Source organism: Callorhinus ursinus, unplaced genomic scaffold (assembly GCF_003265705.2).
Source record: "Callorhinus ursinus isolate GAN/ISIS: 27379988/994484 unplaced genomic scaffold, GSC_fseal_2.0 scaffold16, whole genome shotgun sequence".
NCBI lineage: Eukaryota > Metazoa > Chordata > Mammalia > Carnivora > Otariidae > Callorhinus > Callorhinus ursinus.
Genome location: NW_027397078.1, coordinates 5,641,347 through 5,663,474, shown reverse-complemented (window position 1 = coordinate 5,663,474; position 22,128 = coordinate 5,641,347). Strand labels below are relative to the sequence as shown.

General features: G+C 42.4%; 1 protein-coding gene across 1 annotated transcript in view; it reads right to left on the bottom strand.

The window, feature by feature from the left end:
* EFHC2 (EF-hand domain containing 2) overlaps positions 1 to 22,128 on the bottom strand; it is a 190,849-nt gene that overhangs the window by 29,669 nt on the left and 139,052 nt on the right. The window contains exons 12-13 of the mRNA XM_025857715.2: positions 3,025 to 3,222; positions 1,209 to 1,301 (exon numbers count right to left, since the gene is read on the bottom strand). Of these exons, the coding sequence (XP_025713500.1) occupies positions 1,209 to 1,301; positions 3,025 to 3,222 (291 nt within the window). The remainder of the gene's footprint in view (positions 1 to 1,208; positions 1,302 to 3,024; positions 3,223 to 22,128) is intronic.

Below are 22,128 nucleotides of genomic sequence, written 5' to 3'. Positions count from 1 at the left end.
GTAATAGTCAAGAAGAAATGTGGGTCAGAACTAGAGTGAAGATAGTGGGAATGGAGAGGAAAGTGGGAAGATAGTGGGGATGGCCAGGAATAGGAAGGAGGAGGTAGGATTGTCAAGACATTCTTTTTTTTTTTTAATATTTTATTCATTTATTTATTTGAGAGCGAGAATGAGATAGAGAGAGCATGAGAGGGGGGAGGGTCAGAGGGAGAAGCAGACTCCCTGCTGAGCAGGGAGCCCAATGAGGGACTCGATCCCGGGACTCCAGGATCATGACCTGAGCCCAAGGCAGTTGCTTAACCAACTGAGCCACCCAGGCGCCCTTGTCAAGACATTCTTATCTACTGGCTATTTGTAGACAGTAATTCAAAAATGGTTAGAAGGAGGGGATGTACATTCGAAAGGTTCAGGGATTAAGTCACAGCTCTTCTTAGAAGACTGTGTGACTTTGGGCAAAACACCTCATCTCTCTAAACCTCAGCATCCTCAGATAAGGTAAGAGGCTAATAGCTGTAACTCACGAAGTTGTTCTCACAAAGCAAGTGAGGTGAGGTCTTCGGAGCAATGACGACAATGTCTAGAACACAGTCCAAAATGTCAGAATTACCAAGGTAAGTGAGTCAGAGGCGGGGTTGGGGATAATGCCCTAGGACACTTAAAAGATGACCAGAGTCTGCGTAACTAGGAGGGTGGTGCCAGGAAATCAAAAGTAAACATTCAACAGGAGAGCCAGGTGTTTTAGAAAGCAGTTCACTGTGCTTTTGTTTTGCAACATCATAATCTTCACACTTGACATCTGGTGCTCGAGTAGGACAGAGCCCTGTGCTAATTAACACTAGGCCTTCTTCCTGCATGTCTTTAGCCAGCAGGAACTACTGCTTTGAAAAACCTGCCCTGAATTTTAGATCTAATACCCTCATAACCGATGAAGTTAAGACATCTTCGTTTTGTCCCAGGAACCTGTGTATACCTATGTGTGTGTGTCTTAACATTAAAACGATAAAATAGCAATTCATAATAGGCTAACATTCAAAGTCATGCCCAACTTTTCCTTTTGTAACGCTTAAATGGAGGTGTGTCATCGATAATATAATCGAAGCAGTCAAGGGCAAATCAAGGATAATTAAATGTCAATGCACAACCAGGTATAGTCCCCTCAAACAAAAATATGCAGGACAAACCCCATGAAGGGTGGAGCTCTTGCTTACCCGGACAGTATGGATCCCAGAAGATCATTGGTCAAAGGTAACCTGGAGGACTTGCACAGCCTTCTGATGTCTTTGCTGGGTAGTACTTTTTTTCTGCATTAAAACAAAGCAAACAGGTCTTTATATATTTTATGTCTCTCGAGTAACAATTACATGCTATAGGACAGAAAATACAGATGCGTCCTAAAAATCTGCACATGGAAATGAGTACAAAAATCGGTATTGGAATTCACAGTAAGGAAAAACAGTCATATAGCATTTCACCAACTCTTTCCATTTCAGAAGTTACCAGATTCTGTCCTTCCAAAGGCCTTTCCATCAAGATTCAGACTCATGGTTGGTGATAGTACAATGTATTACAGCTCAGCCACAAGTGTTGCTCCAAGTAATCGATCTGCATTCTTCACCACTAGTCAAAACTGGTTCTGATATTTGAAAACATCTCTTAATTTGACTGGCATCTAGAGCCTCCAACACAAGTATTGTATGACTCGAGGGTGTTTTTCTAGTCTTTTCCTTGGACCCAAACCTTATAACCTTGAAGCCCCAGCTGGGGCTTTAACATTCACCTCGATTTTGTCAGATGGTTTCTCCAGAGCAGCTCAACAGCCATTTTCCCCAGCCTGCCGGGGACACAGAAATGCTTGTCCAATGTTCTCATTCAGCCAGTGTTCTTCCAGGCACCAGGCAAAATCAGAACCAATAGGAAGGAAAGTGAGCTGCTTTATTCACAGTGAGTTTATACGATGATGAGAGAATGTTTATGTCTAGAATTAAAGCTTGTTGGATCTGGAAGAACGTCAGAGCTGTCTGATCAAGCAGCCCCATCATTCCCAGGAGGTATTCCTTTAGTGAAGGAGGGTCACACTTCTCACCCTGGGCAAGGGGTACCACCAGGGTGGAAGGCAGGGCCAGGGTCATGCAAAGCTCAGGCCATATGGCCTCTGGCGGCTCAGGAAAGCTTAAAGATTCAAGGAAAAATGCCATCTTTACAAAAACTCAACAACAATGTATTATGGATTAGGAAAAAAAATCATGTTCCTCATTAAGATAAACTATAGGACCTTTAAAGATATTTAGGATATGCAGCTGGCCACTTGGGTACAAACTTCAGGTCTGGGGATGATGGGAGGGGTCATGTGGCAAAGAAATGTCAGTGATGTAGTAACAAAATTAGAGGCTCGAGTTAGGACTAAGATTTTCTAACTCCCGGTGGATATTTCCCCTCTACAATATCAGGTCTGTGGGTAAGATGAACCCCAAAACGTTTAAGATGGGGCTCCAATTTATAGAAAAGACGTAATGAAGCGCAATAGAAACTTGGCAAATGTACTAGAAATTGATTATGCTGAGCTTCGTTATTTTCAAGAGGAGATAATTTCAAACAAATTCTAAAGAAAGTTTACTTGTAAATTCCCTGTTTTCTGTATTAGAAAAGACACATTTATAAATCCCAGTTATCACTAAAATAATGTAAGAAGACATATCAGAATTAAACCTTCTAACATCTGGATTTACTATGTTTCAGTTGAAAGCCTCTAGAAACCAATTAAAAGGAAATGGAAAGGGGCATCTTCTTTTTTTGAAGATACAAGGACCTTCCCTAGTCTACCAACAAACAAAGCTCACCATCGCTACGAAATACTGGTACCCAAATACTTTCCAAAAATGATTTAAAGTACATTTGCTATACAGTGAAGTATGATGGGACATCTCAATGTTCTTTTTGCCCTGTTGGATAAAGTATAAACTCCTTCATTACTCAGGGCTGCAGAAACTCAAATGATTTACGAAAACCGATAAAATAAAAGCTTACTTTTCTCGATCTTGGTATACACAAGTAGCAGTGAGTCTTTCAAAATTCTCAAAAGTGTTCTTCTTGAGCTGTTCATGGGCCTGTGCAATTAGGACATTCATATTAGGACTTGTGTCCTCGGGCACCTGGTAGTGACGTGCAAGGGTTATAACTTCATGGTCTGTGAGTTTCCCAACAGTTAGACTCATTATTATGTCTCTGTAAAGAAAATGAGAAATCACTCATGAAATTACATCGAGGAATATTTTATTCTCTTTCGACTAAAAATATCCAAATTCTGGGGTGCTTGTGTGGCTCAGATGGTTAAGCATCTGCCTTCAGCTCCGGTCTTGATCTCCAGGTCCTGGGATCAAACCCTGTGTCAGGTTCCCAGCTCATCAGGGAGTCTACTTTGCCATCTCCCTCTGCCTCTCCCCCTGCTCATGCTCTGTCTCTCTCTCCGTATCTCTCTGTCTCAAATGAATAAATAAAATCTTTTAAAAAAATCCAAATTCCATTTTATAAAACTTTTATCAACCGCACAGAAGACAGGTGACTATTTTTCTTTAATTTAATTGCCACTTCACTTATGAGCAGTAGGAAGACCCCAGGGCTAGAAGGGAAAACCATTAAGCACTGTAGTTTCGAAATAAAATGGCATCTTGCCCAGAGTCAAACTTCTACCAGGTAACAGCCTGCAACCAGAAAGTAAATCTTTCAAAGTCCTTGAATGGTCAAAAAAAACCTGTCACCAAATACATGATTTCATTCCATGCCTATTAATCTTACTTTACACAGAATAGTAACAGACTTGGGGTTCTGGCTTCCCAGGGTATAAAATTTATAAATCAGCACATTCAAAAAGCCTTTTCGAGTTGGAGAAAGCAATTAGGAACATTTCTGCAGTAAAATCTAAGACTGACATACCCTGCCGGTGAGAAAAAAGTGAGAGAAGAGAGGAAAAAGTGAAGAGCTTTGTAGAGGAAGAGTGTCTGAGTCTTTCGAAGGCAAATGGCACGAAAATTATGTGGCAGAGCTAGAAAAACAAATGACAGCAATGACATATTAACGAAGAGGACTCAAAGCCTAACAAATTGGCAGGATTGTTTTCAATGTATTCTCTACATCAAAGTGACAAACCACGCAGCACGTGTAAGAAAGAAGTACAGCAAAATAGTTAAAATGCCAGCTGCTCCAGTGGTTACATGAATAAGCTTCCACCATCTAGAAAATCTACTTACTGAGAACAATTCAGTTCCCAAGAATCCCAACTAAGTGATGGAAGACGAGATTTTATTTGCTCTTTGGCTACAGACCGATATTTTGGAATAATGGCTTTTAGTTCTTTTATGTATTTCTTGTCATTATCACCATCATCGAAGATCTCTGAGCTTTCCTAGTCAAGAATTTCCTTAGAGTGTAGGAAAGCCCACAGCTATGATGTTGACCTACCTGAAGAAATTGCATTTCACCTATATCCACCTCTCAGGCGTTTCTGGGTTTTTTGTTTGGTTTTGCTTTTATTTATTTATTAATTTTTTAATTGGGAAATGAAGACCAAATTCAACCAAGAGGACCCCACAATTGCATCAGGTCGGTTTGGGTCAGACAATCAGTCAACAATATTAGCTGGGGACTCACTGTGTGGAAAACACTGCATAGTCACTTTGGCATCTGAGGTTTTCAGAGTCTATAACCTATTACGGCCATCCCAGCACACACAGATGAGCTCTCAGTGCCATAAACTGGGAGGGCCGCTTGAGTGAATTGAGTAATAATAATAATAACCCTTGCCATTCATGGAGTACAAGCTCGGTGCCAGGTCCTGTGCTGCCAGGGACTTCTGGCATGGATCATCTCATCTGGCCTAGAGGATAAGGACTATTATTTGTTTTAAAGATTTTATTTATTTGACAGAGAGAGCGCGCGCGCGCACAAGCAGGTGACCGACCCAGCAGAGGGAGAAGCAGACTCCCTGCAGAGCAGGGAGCCTGACGCGGGGCTCAATCCCAGGACCCTGGGATCATGACCTCAGCAGAAGGCAGACGCTTAACCGACTGAGCCACCCAGGTGCCCTGATAGGGACTATTATTATCCCCATTTTATAGATGAGAAACGGAGGCACTGAATACACCCAACATGCCGAAAGCCAGACTAAGAACCCCTGTAGTCTGGCTCCAAAGCCCATGGCCTTGCCTACTCTTCTGTCCTCTCTTCTGTTAGGACACAGAAGACAGAATGCATGGATGGAGTGGGGCTCAGTGAGGGAAAGTTGCCTAAAGACTGTGGGTTTTAAAAGAGCTGACTGTTTACAGACCTTTACTCCCTTTACTGTCCATGACCTCTGCTTTGAGGACTATCATTGATCAGCATAAACAAGGAAGAGAAAATAATTTCAGAAACCCTGAGTCACCAACCATGAGAGAGGACTATGAGACCACAGAGGAACCACTTCAAGGAAAGACCCAGGCTCGTTTAGAACACTGGTCATGGAATAATCAGTCATGACATGTGCATAAAATGGAATGCTATGCAACCATGAAAAGGTTATCGATTGGTATTTACCGGTATGAAAGATGCCCATGCTATATGGATAAATGTATGATCCCAGTGAAACTGAAAATTACTAGTACCTATATATTCATGGGTGAAACCGGGGATGGGGATTAAGGAGGGCACTTGTCGTGATGAGCACCGGGTGATGTACAGAAATGTTGAATCATGCTATTGTACAGCTGAAGCTAATATGACACTGTATGTTAACTAACTGGAATTTTTTAAAAGATTTTATTTATTTACTTGAGAGAGAGCAAGAGCGAGCAAGCAAGAGAGAGCAGGCGGGGGGGGGGGGAAGAGGGAGAGGGAGAAGCAAGCTCCCCAGTGAGCAGGGAGCCCGATGCAGCACTCGATCCCAGGACCGTGGGATCATGACCTGAGCCGAAGGCAGCCGCTTAACCGACTGAGCCACCCAGGCACCCAACTAACTGGAATTTAAATACAAACTTTAGAAAAAAGACGAAGGATACATGCCGAAACATCTACAGCATCATCCCTGATCGCTGACATTTCTTTACATAGACACACATGTATATATAAGAGAGTTTCTGCTTTTTCTGAACTTCTGTAATAAACAAATACTACTTTCATCATCATAAAAAAAAAACATTTGAAAGCTTTTTCCTTTTGAGGGTAGAAACAGTGTGAAAAGAAAGACAAGTGGCACACTCCCAAGGACAAGGGAAAAGAACGTGTGCAGCAGTAACTAGAAACTTTCCACGTACTTTTAACTAAACTTATTCTAGCACCCCCAGGTCATAAAAGTTTATTTTCCTTTTCATTGGATAACCTGAAATTGTCCTGGCCTCACCGCAGTTAAAATTTCTATCCGCTGGATCTCTGCAGGCTTGGGTTTTAAACAACTCAGTATCCCACCAGTTCTGAAGTCTTTACATGAGGGTTTCAAACAAGCTGCCCCAGCCTTACAACTGCCCCTGGTAACGCCAGATGCCAGGGACCCCGGAGCGGATGCTGGTGCAGCCGATGTGCCCATTGTCCCCACCTGAGGCAGGGTCCCAGGACTGGGGATCCCAACCAGGAAGGGCAAGACTTGTCCTGCAGAGCTCAAGTGGCCGCCATTACTTTACCCTGCCTTTGCCACATGCCCCTTCTTTAGGATTCAACCCACCCAGTCAAACTTGAATGGGCTTCACCAAGAATGAGGATCTTCTCTCACCCTGCCTTTTTTTGGATTGTGGTAAAACACCCAGAACATACAATGTACCACTGGTGGCATTTCGCACATTCACAACGTTGGGCAACCACCACGTCTGTCTCTTCCAAAACATTTTCATCACCTTGAAGAAGCGAGTCACTCATGCTTTCTTCCTTCCTCCCTACCCTCTCCCCACCTGGCAACAACTAATCTGTTTTCCATCTCTGCAGATTGGCCAGTTCTGGATATTTCGTAGAAATGGAATCATGGAGTATTGTCTTTTGTGTCTGGCTTTTCCTGCTTGGCCTGATGTTTTCATGTTCACATCCATGTTGTAGCATGTATCAGTACTTCATTCCTTTTTGGAGCTGAATAATATACCACTGTATGAAGGTACCACATTTTGTGTATCCATTCATGCATCGATGCACATTTGGGTTGTTTCCACCTTTGTGCTCTTGTGACTAGAGCTACTGTGAACATTCGCGTACAAGTTTTAGTTTGAATGCCTGTTTTCAATTTTGGGGGTATATCCACCCAGGAGTAAAACTGCTGGGTCACTTAGGAATTCTATATTTAACCTACTGAGGACCCACCAAACAGATGTCTGCATATTCTGTTTTGCTAGCAGTGGCCACGAAAACAAAGATCCAACTTCCATCACCATAGCCCTTCCTCACTTAAACCTTCAGAGTGAAGCTGAAATATGATCTGAGAGCAAAGTCTGATCTTGGTGCTTCCCACCCCTTCATTTAAGGGAAATGAAAATTCATTTTAAAAAGGAGCTTTCATCGTATTGATCTGGTGTTCTGATTACTAGTGCTAATTGTAAAAACTCAAAATGGCAATCATCTTTGCCTTTACTCAACATTGTACTAGTTCCTGGCAATAATATTTTATATGGATCATCACACTATTATTTAGTCAATCTTTTAAGGGATGCTGTCATGATTTTCTCTCAGTTTTTGTAATTAAAGTCGTTAAGAGTCAAAAAAAAAAAAAAAGAGAGGGAGAGAGAGCGCCAAACTGCTCTAGGGTATTGAAGTAACCAGGCAGAATTCTGAAACATGAAATGCTAAGCAGTTTTACAAGATATAATTCCATTAAAGTCACCCACTCAAGTAACAATGAATAAAAATTTCATTTTAAAGCTCTGAATCTCAGGGTATTTTCTTACACATTGAATCGGTAAAGTCTAAGCAAGAACTTTCCTAACAACTTAGAAAAATTAGCTTCAACATAAACAAGGGCTCAAGAATTGAAGCTTTGGGCTCTAAGGCTTACAAGAAAATCTGGTTGAGCCTAAGTTAAACCAAGTAGCAATTCTGATGACAATTTACTAATCAGAAGCCAGGCATACCTGCTCACATCCTACACTCCCTCAGGTTTTCTATAAATTGTGGGCCTAAGCTGCCCATGCAGAGCAGAAAACCCTGCCTTTCCATCACTGATATCCCAGCCTACCATACTGTTGGACCAGTGCGTTGCCAGACAGTGAGTAGAGTGTGGTAGAGACAGCTTGTAGAATATGTGTCAGAGGAAGGAGAGATGTATCAAAGTGGCGCCAGGACAAATGTCTGACCAAACAAATTTTGCTACCAGGCTAACCATAGTTCAAAACCATTTATGTTCTCAATGGAAAACAAGGTCATGATATATGGCCACTTCGTCTGGACACTGCCCAGATGGACAGTACTCCAGGGAGTATATTTATGGACTTTTGGTATAAATGGCGTCCCTTGGAGTTGTGTGACATGGTGGCCTTGCCAGAGAAGCCAAAGAACTCCAGAGAAAAGGGAAACACAAGGTCAACCCCAGACTAAGAAAATCACCTACTCCAGGTTGGGTTGTAAACCTCTTTGCAACTGGGAGGCGATGTGGTTTAGTGGGAAAACTATGAGCTTTTGAATTACATAGACCCGGATTAAAATTCCAGCCCCACTAATTCACTAACAAATAGGAACTTTGGTAAATTACTGAACTTCTCCGAAACTCTGTTCCTTACCTGTGAAACTGGACAAGACCATTTGCTTTGTTGGTCATGTCATGCCTCTCTTTCAAACCCTCTGAGCACTTGCCATCTCTCCTGAAGTAGAACCCAAAAGTCTCATGATGTGATGTCTGACGGAATGTCCCCCTTTCTATCTCTTGGGCCTCATCCCCTCCCTCTGTTCTTGTCATACTGCACTCATGCTTTTCCTCAAACAAGCCAGGTACTTTCCAGCTTTAGGATCTCCACACTTGCTGCTCCCTCTACCTAGAAGGTTCTTCCCCAAGACAGTTACACAGTTTGGTCCTTCACCTCCTGCAGGGCATCTTCACATCTGCTCGGGTCTCATCTTCTCCGTGAGGCCTTCTCTGACCATTTTTCAAAAAAAAATGTGACCCCTCCCTCCACAAGTCTGGCATTCCCTAACCCCTTCTCCGCTTTCTTTTCCTCAGTAGCATTCATCATACGCCAACCTGGTACACCATTTACTTTCTTATTCTGTGTATCGTCTTTGTCCCCCAACTAGAACATAAGCACCACAGAGGACAGGGCTATTTTGTTCACTGCTGAATCCCCAACACTTTAAATAGCCCCTGGCACATAGTAAGTGCTCTATAATAAGTAGTGGGATGAATAAATGAAAACTGAGGGGTAAGTTAACAAGGTATAAAAAACATTTAGCATTAGTGCCTGGAACCACAAATGCCTAATAAATGATAACAGTTTGTATTACTCTCATCATCCCACAATGGAGATAGTTTCAAGTTGTATTAAACTGAAAGAGTTACTTCTCTTAAGCAAGTTTATCTCAGAAAAATGTGAAATGTTTCTGATGACTAAAGTCACAGAATTTGGGGCGCCTGGGAGGCTCAGTCATTAAGCGTCTGCCTTCGGCTCAGGTCATGATCCCAGGGTCCTGGGATGGAGCCCCGCGTTGGGCTCCCTGCTCGGCGGGAAGCCTGCTTCTCCCTCTCCCACTCCCCCTGTTTGTGTTCCCTCTCTCACTGTGTCTCTCTCTGTCAAATAAATAAAATCTTTAAAAAAAAAAAATAAAGCCACAGAATTTATCTGCAGAATGTAAAAGGAACATGGTATGCTTTAATTAGTATGTTTTAATTAGTCATATTCAGGATTAAGTCTGAAGTGATAAAGTAAATAGGCTCCAGGTGTGCCTTTCTCTAGATAATGTATATATTTGAGAAGCTGCACAAATGCTTAATTCTTAGAAATCAAATTAGCCGCCCCCTTTTATTCTCTGTTAATATAAAGACGCTCTATCCTCTTTTTAGTCATTTTTTAAATTGGCAATGGCATCTAACACCTTAGGTTTAAATTCCTCTGATTCCTGTCAAGTTCTCAAAGACAAGCAAGCACAGTGGACTCTGAAATAAGTCCTCTGGAAACTAAAGAATCTTTTGACAGTATCATAATTACTGCCAAATTCATCTGCGTTGTAAATTGATTTTTTGATATGTTTTCTCCAAGAGAAGTACATCTGCATTGAAAATCACTGACCCTGTTTTCTTATCCTAACTGTAAGCAGGCTTCTAGTTTTCTCTGTATTGCTGTTCTAATCTTCATTTCACATCAAATACTATGGCTTTTCCTGTTTTGACATGTAGTGGAATGTACATGGTAATTCTGATTTATTTAGTTTGAAATCCAGTATGTCTTGGTGCACTCGACTCCGGGGCTGTTTAAGTGTAGCCAAACAAAAAATGAGATATTCTCATGTAGTTAAAAGCAATTGCTGTGTATTATTAACAATATTCCTCATAGAGGTGCAATTTGAGAAACCCTTAAAAGCCACTCCTCTATCATTCTTCTACAAGTTGGTACAATACCATTCAATTAACATTTAAAGAGGCTAAGACAACAGTGTTTTTTGTTGTTTTTTTTTTTTTTAAAGTATGTCAAGATTTTTTGGTAGCGGCAAATGAAAAGTGTGGATGATGGTGATTAACTTGCAATGTGGGCAGAAAGGCATGAATATTCATTTCATTTATAAGCAAAGCTATTCATTTTCTAGCACCTTCCTTTTGGCTAACACGCATCCTGTGTTTGTCTCCAAGCCAACCTCACTTGTTTGGCTTTTTGTTTTTAACTCTTTCTCACTGATTGCCAGATGTTTTAGAGGCCATTCTGGGCCCTGGGATAATGGGGTGGGGGGGGCAAGGACCTTACTTGGAAGGCCGCCCCATATAAGCCCACAGGTATTTACTGATCAAACAAACAATGGGCTCAGCATGACTAGGTCTGTGCCCTCCAGGTGTTTATAATCAATTTAGTAATTCAAGACTTACTAATATCAAAGACATATCAAATAAAATATAATCAGTCCTAATTCTTCCTGAACGCATACCCTAAAATATAGTATTGGCTGTACTCCATTATAAGAGGAACACATGTCTAAATATAGAGAATTTGGTTAATAATAAAAGCAAGAAAAAAAGCCATACACATTCCCACTGCCCAAACATAACCAAGTAATTAAACATTTTGGTATACTTCTTTGCAGTCTCTTTTCTATGCATGGGTATTTAATTGCCTTTTCTTTTTCTTAATATCTGTGAACATATTTTATGGCCTGCTTTTTTTCATTTAACACATTTCCTGTTATCACATATTCTTCTGAAACGCAAATGCTAAAGCATCCTATTATTGGATATTTTGGGGGCTTTTCTCACATTTTTATACAAGTAATGTCATAATGAACATCTTCATGTGTAAACATTTGTCTGTATTTAAAATGATTTCCTTTGATCACAGAGGAAGGAAGAGACCGGCTGACTTGTGGTATAGGGTACAGAATGGGCACCAGAGCAATATTGAAAGACAGAAGCAGTGATCTTTTTTGGGGGGGAGGGGGGCTTGCTTACACACAAAATAATTTTGAAAAACTATGTATCCTCCTCACACATTTTTTAGTTGACTTCTAAAATAATTTTTTTTCTGTTTAAAAATATACATAAATATGTAAATGAAAATAAAATAATTTCCTTTGGTTAGTGTCCCAGAAGTTCAATCAGGTAGGCAAAACAAAAAAGGACATTTTTAAAAATCTTTGATACGTGGCGTTAAGTTGTTTTTACCCTCCCACCAGCAATGAGAGAGTCCGCGAGAATAGATACTATTTTTAAAAGTGTTCCCTAATTTCACAGGTAAAAATGATGTCTCATTTTAATTAACAATGATTTGATTACTAATAAACTTGACCATCTCTTATTTGCTAAGAAATTGTCTATCTTCTATTGTGTTCTGTGTGAACATGTCCTTATCTATGGATTCATTCATTCACTCGATTAGTAAGTACTAATTGAGTGCTTACTCCAGGCTGGGCAACATCGACTGATAGAGAATAAGAGAGGAATGGACTAGATTTGATCCCCAACCCTCAATGACTGCACCCTAGAGTTCGCCACCAACCAAAAGGAAAACCAAGTTAACAAAGTAAAAAAAAAAAAGGGGGGGGCTGCAATAAAGATATGTCTAGAAGCTTAGAGAGAGTACCCCCACATCCAGTCTGGCATGTATATACATGTAGGGGGAAATCAGGAAGGCTTCATAACAGAGGTGGTAATGGAGCAGAGCCTGAAGATGAATGACAATTTACCAGTCGGAGAGGCAGGGCAAGGAGGGGAAGGAGGTTGGAGGAATGGGAGAAAGAACGGTATCCTTAAAGATTCAAGAACAAGAGGATGGTACATCTGAGGAGCTGTACAAAGTATCAGTAACAGGAGCTCACATTTACCAAGGGCTCAGTGCTAGTGTTCAGATGGTCCTACTGAACTGTGTTGTCAGACTGGGTAAGGTGGTTAACTTTATATTCATGTTCATGCCTGAAGGTGTTCCTTAATCCAACGACTTCCTAAGCAGGAACTCATCTCTCCCACAGCAGCCCTTTAAGCAGGAACTTTGATCATCCCCGTTTTTTTAAAGATGATTTATTTATTTACTTATTTGACAGAGCAAAAGTGGGGGGGGAGGGGCAGAGGGAGAGGAAGAAGCAGACTCCTTGCTGAACAGGGAGCCCTACCTGGGGCTCCATCCCAGGACCCTGAGATCATGACCTGAGCCGAAGGCAGATGCTTAATTGATGAGCCACCCAGGCGCCCCTGATGATATCCTCATTTTACAGATGAGGAACTAAGGACCAGAGAGCTTTACCAAATTGCCCAAGGGCACACAGCTTGTAAGTGGTGAAGCCAAGATTTGAACCCGGACGGTCAGGATTCTTAGGATAACTAGAACACAGGGAAGTGAAACAAGACATAAGTTAGAGAGTTGGCAGGTGGGGTCCAATCGTGAAAGGCACATGAGGAGCCATGTTAGGGCATCTGGGTTTTCTTCTGCAGGTGAAGGGAGTCTCCTGAGAACTGAGCAAGAGAGCAGTATGAACAGAGAGTTGGAAGTGAGAACACTCAGAAAGCAACATGAGGGTAAGCACACCAGTGAGGGCTGCTGGGGCAGAGGGAATGGGGCAAGAGAATGGAGCCAAGGATGGGTTCCAGGTCCGTTGTTCAGACAAGGTCATCATGGAGGCTAGCTTTGGACAGCAGGGGGGACACCTCGTCTACTGAGATGAGAAAGGAAGAATGCCAAGTTGTGGATCAGGGACATGGGGGAGGTCTGTATCTCGGGAGGGACCTCTACATCCTCCGTTAACCTGGAGATGAGGTTTTCTACCACGAGTGGGAGGGAAATGGTGAAGTTAAGAGCTTAAAAGTAAGTCTGAAACATCCATTGGAGGAAACGGCAAAAGTCATACCTAAGTCTTGACCCGTCCTTAACTGCTTCTTCATCCTTAGCTGCCCTCTGATCCATCAACTGTCCAGTTTGTCATCTGTGTCTTCGCTTTCTTGGCCCCTATTGTTCCTTTCCCTTTGGCTTTATAGACCCGATCATGTCTCCCCCAACTTAAAATAGAAGCAAAACCGAACCTCTGACTTTCTGCCTAGCTAAATGGCATCCATCAGCCTGGCAGAACGGTCTCCCACACCAGCTTTGTGACAGCAGGGAGCCACAGCCGTGGTGTTTGACAGTGGTCTAATCCTCCTTGAACAAAGTAACCCTCCTGGGGTTCCCGGACAACGAAGGGGGAAGGGATAGAGAAGAGGTCTCGGGGGGGGCGGGATATACTGCTCATTCCTCAAGAGGAATTCCTGGCAATATGGCCCGTGAGACCTCAGGAAATGAAATGGGAAAGTAAAAAAGAGGTGTGATCATATGCCAACCTTGGGCAGGTAGAAATGTCATAGTGGTTCCAAGGGTGATCAGGGAGTGTACGCGGATGGTCAAGGCTTCTGCTAGGACTTATTTTCCCTGTCATCCTGTTTTGTAGTTTCAGTTTTTCATGTATCATTACTATTAACTTCTGTTGCTACTTGTTTTTTGCAATAAAGACCATAGTAACTTTGCTCTTCAGCTCTGCAAATTTTTTTTCTAAAAAGGAACACTATGCTTGTCTATTTTTTTCCTTAAAAATAGGCTTCACTATCAGAAGATGAATGCGTCATGGTACAAAATCAAGAAGCAGAAGAAGTTCGATAATGAATCTCCTCACTGCCCCAATCTTCTGTTCCCACTCCCCAGAATTCCTTTTCTTTCCCAGCTTTGTTGAGGTATAATTAACAAAAAAACTATATATATTTAAGGTGTACAACATGATGACTTCATATACATACACATTGTGAAATGATGATTAGATTCCACCATTCTATCTTGGTGAAGTCGAAATTGCCCTAAAATATTTTAAACTTAGATCCACCTAAGTTTCAAAGATAAGGATGCAGTGTAAGATTTTACTCTCAAGATGGAATGTGAAGAATTCAGCCCTTCGTTCCCCCACTCTCTTACTGAGACTTGGTTATTTTGTCTGTGGCACAATCGATGTCATCATCCTTTCAAATTTCTATAACAATATCATTCACCTCTTGAAATAACACTTTACCTTGGGGTTGGGATGTATAATCGTGTGTGTGTGTGTGTGTGTGTGAAATTTGTTTTAGGGTCCAGTGCTGTTCCAATTTGTTAAGATAAGATGTCCTCGAGTTCTGAATTTTGATTTTTTTCTTCATGTTCTCGGGTAATGTATTAAAGTAATGTATTACTTTGAGTCATTTTTTTTTTTTTTGCTCAAAGCAATTCGCTTTGAGTAAACTATGTTTCATTTTCTTGAAGGTTTAAAAACATCTCTATTGTACCCATGTACAACAAACAACCAGTGCCCAATTTATTTACTCTCAAAGCACTGAAGATTTTTTCCATTGTCTGTTCCTTCTGTTACCTGAGGCCCTATCTTTTTGCTTTTTAGGTCATTGGATCGGCTGCTGGTGGTGGTGGTGTTTTTTAAGCTTTGCTTATGTTTTGCTTTGATGTTCTTTATGAGATTCTTTCCTTATATATGACCTTTACATTTTTACCAAGGGGTATTTAAGTGATCTCATGTATTTTGCTGGAAACAGAGTGAATTCTCTCCATTTCCACTTTTTTTTGTTTTTTTAGCTGAGAAAAGGATTTCTCTTCAACAATTACCTTTGATTATGTCCTCAGTTCCCTTTATTCAGTTCCCTCCTTCCCTCCAATCCTGCTCTTTTTTCCATCCTCTTTATTCCTTTCTTACTCTGTACTGCTTGGGAGTATTTCTAAAGCCAGTTCTCTGGTTTACTATGGAGTTTTCTGCAGTGTCCAGTCTTCTATGACTGTCTCCCGTTTAATTTTTAATTCAGAAAAAAAATGTGTTCTGTACCTTTTAATACAACTCTTTCCCTATTTTGGTGTGTTCGCTTCTCAAAATGGCCTGCTCTTGCTGAGACCATCATACATCTGGTTGTGACTATAACTTCCTCCTAAAAATAGTTAAACAAAAACCAATTTTATGATAAAGCACTTTTGGAATCCGCATGGCTTCTCCTGTACCGCACAGCTTTGTTTCTCTCCGCTTTTGCAACCTCACAGAGAGGTCTCTAGAACATTCTGGGTATTTGGTGTGTGGCTGTGCTTCACCAAATTCTACAGGCTCTGTCACATATAGGGCATGTGTGTATCAGTGCGGGGGGAGCCATAAAAGAAAGGAAGGATCCAATCATATCTACCCTCAATAAATGTGCCCAAGTCAACATGAAAAGAGGGAAGGAAGAAAGAAGAGAGAAGGGGAGGAAGACAAGCTTTTGATTTGGAGACCAAGAAGCGAAATTTGGGTGGGGGGGCTGATAGGGAAAGAAGAGGCTAAGTGGCAGAGCAAAAGCTGGGAGCCTTGTCCCAATACCCCGACCACTGACACAGGATTTCCAAAAGAGGCTCTCCATGCTCGGTGTCCCCAGAGTTGTGCAGGTCACAATCTGCACATCTTTAACAGTGGCCCTTCCCTAGGACCACTTAGTCACCTAAAGGCCTTGGGGTAGACTCTCTGGCTTATGCTCAATTGACAGATTCTCGTTAAGGCAACTGATCTCTTACGCCAGGAAGTAAATCCGAAAAGAAAGAAGGAGAAGTACATTAATGAACACAATGATTTACTTCTTTATCCGAATATGAAGTCGAAATATTTCCTACATATTGCAGAGGCCTATTTCGGGATTTGTTTTGGTCTTCTACGAAGAATCCTGAGCTTGGGAGAGGCAACACTGGGATGAAAATTAAATCACTTATCTGAATCAGAAGTCAAGGATCCAACCTAGGCGATCCACCCACCTACACTTTGACAGTGGCTAGAACTTTTAAACTTTGCCATGTCAGTGAGAAATCATTTTTAATCCAGAAAATATAATGAGACCTTGTTCCTGGCTTCTTGTTTTAAACACCCCGTGCTTAAATTATGTAACGGATCCTAGCGTGTAACCATAGAACATCAGGCCTAAATATAGCGGTTTTCAAAGTAATACAAGAAATCCATATGCTGACAAAGCCTCTGTGGCTCTAAATCAAAAATCAAACAAATATGTTAATCTGTTCAGAGTTTGACATTTCAACTTATAAAAAAATAAATAAATAAAGGAAAATTGAGCAGGAAGTCAGTCAAGAGAAAACCAAACAGGGAAGCTGGTTGTTAGTCGCAAACCTAACTTCCCCGCTGCTTCTGGGGCCATCCATGGTCCCCACTCTGGGCAGGCGCTGGGCACAGTCCCTCCCAGGCCACACACTGGTCACTCCCGGGGTCCAGTTGGCCCAGGGCTGACGTGCAGCAGCAGGGGCCAGCCATAGCCACTGCCCGTCTCAGCTCCCTGGAGGCCTGATGAACCAGCATGGCAGCAGCAGATACGGCCAGAGTGGGGAGAGGGCTCCGTGTCTCAGGAGGCAGGGGGGGTGAGCTTCTCCTACGGTTCTTCCCATGCCCTCTGCAGGGTCCTGGATCACTACAGTTCCTCACCCCACCCTGAATCTGCACCTTTTCCCACGTGACTCTGTTGTTCCACCTTGGAAAGGGGCACGATTTCTTTCCTGCTCCGTGACCATGGGGTCAGCCCATGGGACCAGCCCATGGGACGTGCTTTGGCCAATGATGCAGAAGTCAAGGTGAGCCAGTTCAGAGCCTAGGCCTCAACATAGCTTCCGTATTTCCCATTCCCTGACTGCACTTTTGCCATCACCGTAAGAATGACGTGCCCAGGTTAGCCCACTGCTCCCCGGAGGGGAGTGAGAGACGCGGGAAACAGAGCTGGCCCGGCTGAACCCAGCCGAGATCAACTGATCTCCCAACGACTCACCGATGTGTGAGCTAAACAAACGCTTACTGTGCATGATGCTGAGATTTTGAGGTCACCTATTACACAGCCCAAGTGTGGCAATGGATAATAAATAGCCTTTCCCAGCTCCCACCTCCTCGAATCTCCTCTCCTCCTTCCATCTCCTCCTCCTCTCCTTCATTTACCCCTCAGGCTAGGCTGCTCCTCGGGAAGTAGGACACCCAGAACATGGCGCATGATGCCCTCAGCACAACAGCTCTGACTAAACAGCAGTCCGGTGGAATGCTACCGTCGAGTGCCAGAACTACTGTCAGCAACAGCCCCCTGGAGCACACGACCCTGGCTGTCCTGTGGGTATGCTCCACAGGGTATCATGCATTTAGCAGATGGTCCTCTCTGTGAGCGTCCCATGCAGAGTGTCTTTCTTGGGCCCTGCATTGGGACTCCTTCTCCTCAGCAACTGGCCTATTGTTGCTTCAGGCTTGTGGTCTCCCATTTGGTGACAGCCTCTAAGAAGGTCAGAGCCAGGGGCACCTGGGTGGCTCTGTCCTTAAGCAGCTAACTTTTGGCTCAGGTCATGATCCCAGGGTCCTGGGATCGAGCCCCGCATGGAACTCCCTGCTCAGGGGAGAGCCTGCTTCTCCCTCTCCCTCTGCTACTCCCCTTGCTTGTGCGCACGTTCTCTGTCTGGCAAATAAATAAAATCTTTAAAAAGAAAGAAAAAGGTCAGAGCCAGCCTGTGGCTGACCTCTAGTAAATGCCCAGGACTTAAGAGTCTGTAAATATGCTCCATGTATCAATCCTACCCTGGGGATCCACGATTCTCCTACTTTTATTGTTTTCTCTCACTTTTATTCTATGTATATCCATGTTATGTTACAGAATTGTTTGCAGCTGGGGCGCCTGGGTGGCTCAGTCGTTAGGCCTCTGCCTCCAGCTCAGGTCATGATCGGGATCGAGCCCCGCATCGGGCTCCCTGCTCGGTGGGGAGCCTGCTTCTCCCTCTGCCACTCCCCCTGCTTGCGTTCCCTCTCTTGCTGTCTCTCTCTGTCAAATAAATAAATAAATAAATAAATAAATAAATAAATAAAATCTTTAAAAAAATAATTGTTTGCAGCTTAGCGACTCACCTTAAATCCATTTCTGAAGCAAGACAAAATATAAATCAGTATAAAACCACATATAATGGAAGAAAAAAAACAAAGGGGTATACACCCAGGAAGTTTTTTTTAATCCCACCCCCATCGCCCCCATTCTGGAGAAGAGCCCTCCAGAAAAGGTCGAAGCAAGGCAAAAGATTTCAATGAGTGACAGCAAAGATCTCAAGGTTGGTGAGAGCCAGCTGCTGGGTGATCCAGGGGCACACACACGCTTTCCAGGCCCAGAACATGGAAGGTCACGTGGCCGGTGGTGAGGGGAAGTGGATGGATCTGACGTCCCTGTGTATTTCCTGGCTTGGTGTTTAGCATATCTTTAACTCATTCAGCACCCCCAGTAATCTCTTGAATTATTGTCAACTCACAGGTGAGGACCATAAGGCATTAGAGAGGCAGAACAAGGAGTCACACTTAGCTAGTTTTACTCTAAATCTTAACTCCGGACAAAACTGCTAGACTGCCTGGTGCAAATCCCAGCTCTGCAAGGTAATAAGCCATGTCGGGTAGGTTCTTTAAGCTCTCTGTGTCCCAGTTGCCTCGTATGCAAAATGAAAATAATAATAGTATCTACTTTTTAGGGCTGCTGTGAGGATTGGAGGAGTCACACAGAAAGCATTTAGTACAGCCCCTGTCATGTGGGAAGCAGCGTGTTAAGTATTAGGTATCATTATAATTATTAGGAGGTGGTAGAATGAACTATCCATGGAGAAAGGCCAACATCAGTCTAGGAATACCCTTTTAAGAGGATCCTAACTACTGAGTGAACACTGAATCCAAACAAAGGGCACTGCTTTTGTTCATAAATTCACTCAGTCATTGATTCTTCAACTCATGTGCATGAGGGAAGAAAAAGATGTGCTGTGTGGCCCTGGCCAGAAATGCAATGAGGTCAAAGAGGCAGGGGTCACTGTGAGCTGGGGTGGTCGGGAACATCGTAAGAGAAGAACAGTAATTGGAACCATGTCTTCAGGGGTGGGAGAAAGTTGGACATCAAAGGACAGGGCCCTCCCTCCAAAATGGTATGGGAAGAGAATGACCCAGAATGGGCAGCCCAGAAACAGCAGGGCCAGGTTCCATGGTGGGTGACAGAGGTTCAGAGACGAGACTGGCATTCTCCCAGGGCAGCTCACTGACCTCTGAACCTCCCTCACCCACCACGGGGCCTGGCACAGAGTAGGTGCTTAACATATATCTGTTGAATGAATGAATGATAAATGGACGTGGTTAAATACTACACTGAGGCAAGCCTTCCATACCCAGGCTGTGGGGTTGCAAAATTTACTCGAATAAAATATGGCCAGGGCACGGCATGCCCTATGGGGGCCCAAGGGTCATTCCCTCCCTGCTCTGCAGTATTCTCTCAGTTTAGCATAATTTTGACATCCCAATTCTCCCTCTGCAGAAGAAAAAATTAGCATTTTGTTACTGTTCTTTTTTAAAACAAAATTTGGACACTAATTAAAGAAGAAAGCTTGGGTGGCACTAACCTGGTCATTTGTTACCAACTAGATGGCCACATAGCTGCCGTGCTTTTTATTCATAGAAACTTCGTTTAGAAAAGAGACCATTAGAACACTGAATTTTGGATGAAACAGTCATTTCACTGTTAATGATTTACCCACTCCCACAAGAATATAATCATGGAAAAAGAAATAAAAGAAACACAGTATAAATATATATGTATATATAAAACCTCAGAAAAAGAGTTGGTCCTTTTTCCACTCTTTAGAAACATAAGAAATAGTCTATCTGTTTTGGCACAACATTATATGGTTTATTTATTCTAAAATGCCAAGAATTTTTTCTAGCATCCCATAAAACTCAAGGCTATAAGAATGGATATGCTTCCAAAATAGAAAGAGAAAAGCCTGAGAGTTATTAAGATTTTTAAATAGTGGAGTAGATTTTAACTAGGCCTATATGAGCAAAGCCAAATCCACTTCAGCACAGGTATTAATCATAATGTGTCTAGTCAGTATTTTCTCTAGTGTAATTTTAGAGGGTCCATATGGTATGGCAGAGAGTTTGTGTGTGGCAAAATGGTAGACGAGGCAGCAATTAAAACTCAAACTCCTGGCTGAGCTTGTGAAAAAGGAAAGAAAATGTAGCAGGTACCAAGGCAAAGAGGTAGCTGACAGCCAGAGGGGAAGGTGTAGTACAAGCTAATAAGGTACCACATGGGGGAGGTGAGAATCAAACACTATTAACAGGTAAGAGCCTGGATTTTAATGCTCATTCAGGCGCAAGAGACAAGGTCTCTGGCCAAGGAGGATAACAATTTGGAACACCTACACACAAAACCTGGGCACAAAGCTAGGACTGTAAAGGACTTCAGTTGAAGTGAAAGAAGGATTAATAAACCCTGCCCGTTGGCCTAGAGAGATGACAATGGACCTTTTCTGTGCTGAGTCTCTGAGCACCCTCTCCAAAAAAAAAGTTATCTTGCAGAACTCAAAGCCAATGTTCTGCCAAATAAAACTTCAGAGTATAAATTTATTTTACCCACTTACTGTGGAAAGCTCCAAGGCAATAAATTAACATCAAAATTAAGATAAAATTAAATGCAGTTTATAAGCCAACCCAGAGGGGTAAAATCAAAACTACCCTAAAAGTTCTGGTACTGGATGCTAAAATTAGTAGGTGAAAGTTTGAAGAAAAGCAGGATCTGCATAGTCACAAATCATCTCTCTCAAGGTATTCATTCACTACAAAAGGAAAGATGAGTAACTTTACAATGGAGAAATCTGGCAAACACTGCCTTAATCAAGCGATCAAGGCCAATACTACCAGTAGGAAGATATTTTGCCATCATGAGCCCCTTGATATGATGCCCTAGGAAGGGCACGTCACTTCTGTAGCATTCTCACCAAAAATGCATAATCTTAGTCCAACCAGGAGAAAACATGAGACAACTCCAAACTGAAGCACATTCTACAAAATAACTGATCAATACTCTTCAAAAATATCAAGTTCATAAAAGACAAAGAAAGACTGGGGTGCCTGGGTGGCTCAGTCAGTTAAGTGTCTGCCTTCAGCTCAGGTCATGATCTTGGGGTCCTGGGATAGGGCTCTGCATCAGGCTCCCTGCTCAGCAGGGTCGGCTTCTCCCTCTCCCTCTCGGCACTCTCTCTCCCTCTCTCAAATAAATAAAAATCTTTTTAAAAAAAGACAAAGAAAGACTGAGGAAATATTATAGATTACAGAAAACTAAGAAAAAACAACGAATGCAATGTGGGACTCCAGACAGAATCCTGAGACAGAAGAAGGGCATTAGTGCAAAAAATTGGTGAAATTCAAATAAGATAGTTTATATAAAGTGTTGTTCCAGTGTTAATTTTCTGGTTTTGATAATTGCACTATGGTTAGATGCTATCATTAGGAAAAACTGGGTAAGGGGTATATGGGAATTCTCTGTACTATTTTGGAAACATTTCTCTAAGTCTAGAGTTAGTTCAAAATAAGAGGGTTTAAAACAAAACAAAATGAAATAAAACTACTCTGAAGGGCCAACCCAAATAGCAAAGGAACACTGTAGTGTGGGAGGAAAGTCCAGTTTAAGATAAACTTAGAAAACATAAAAGG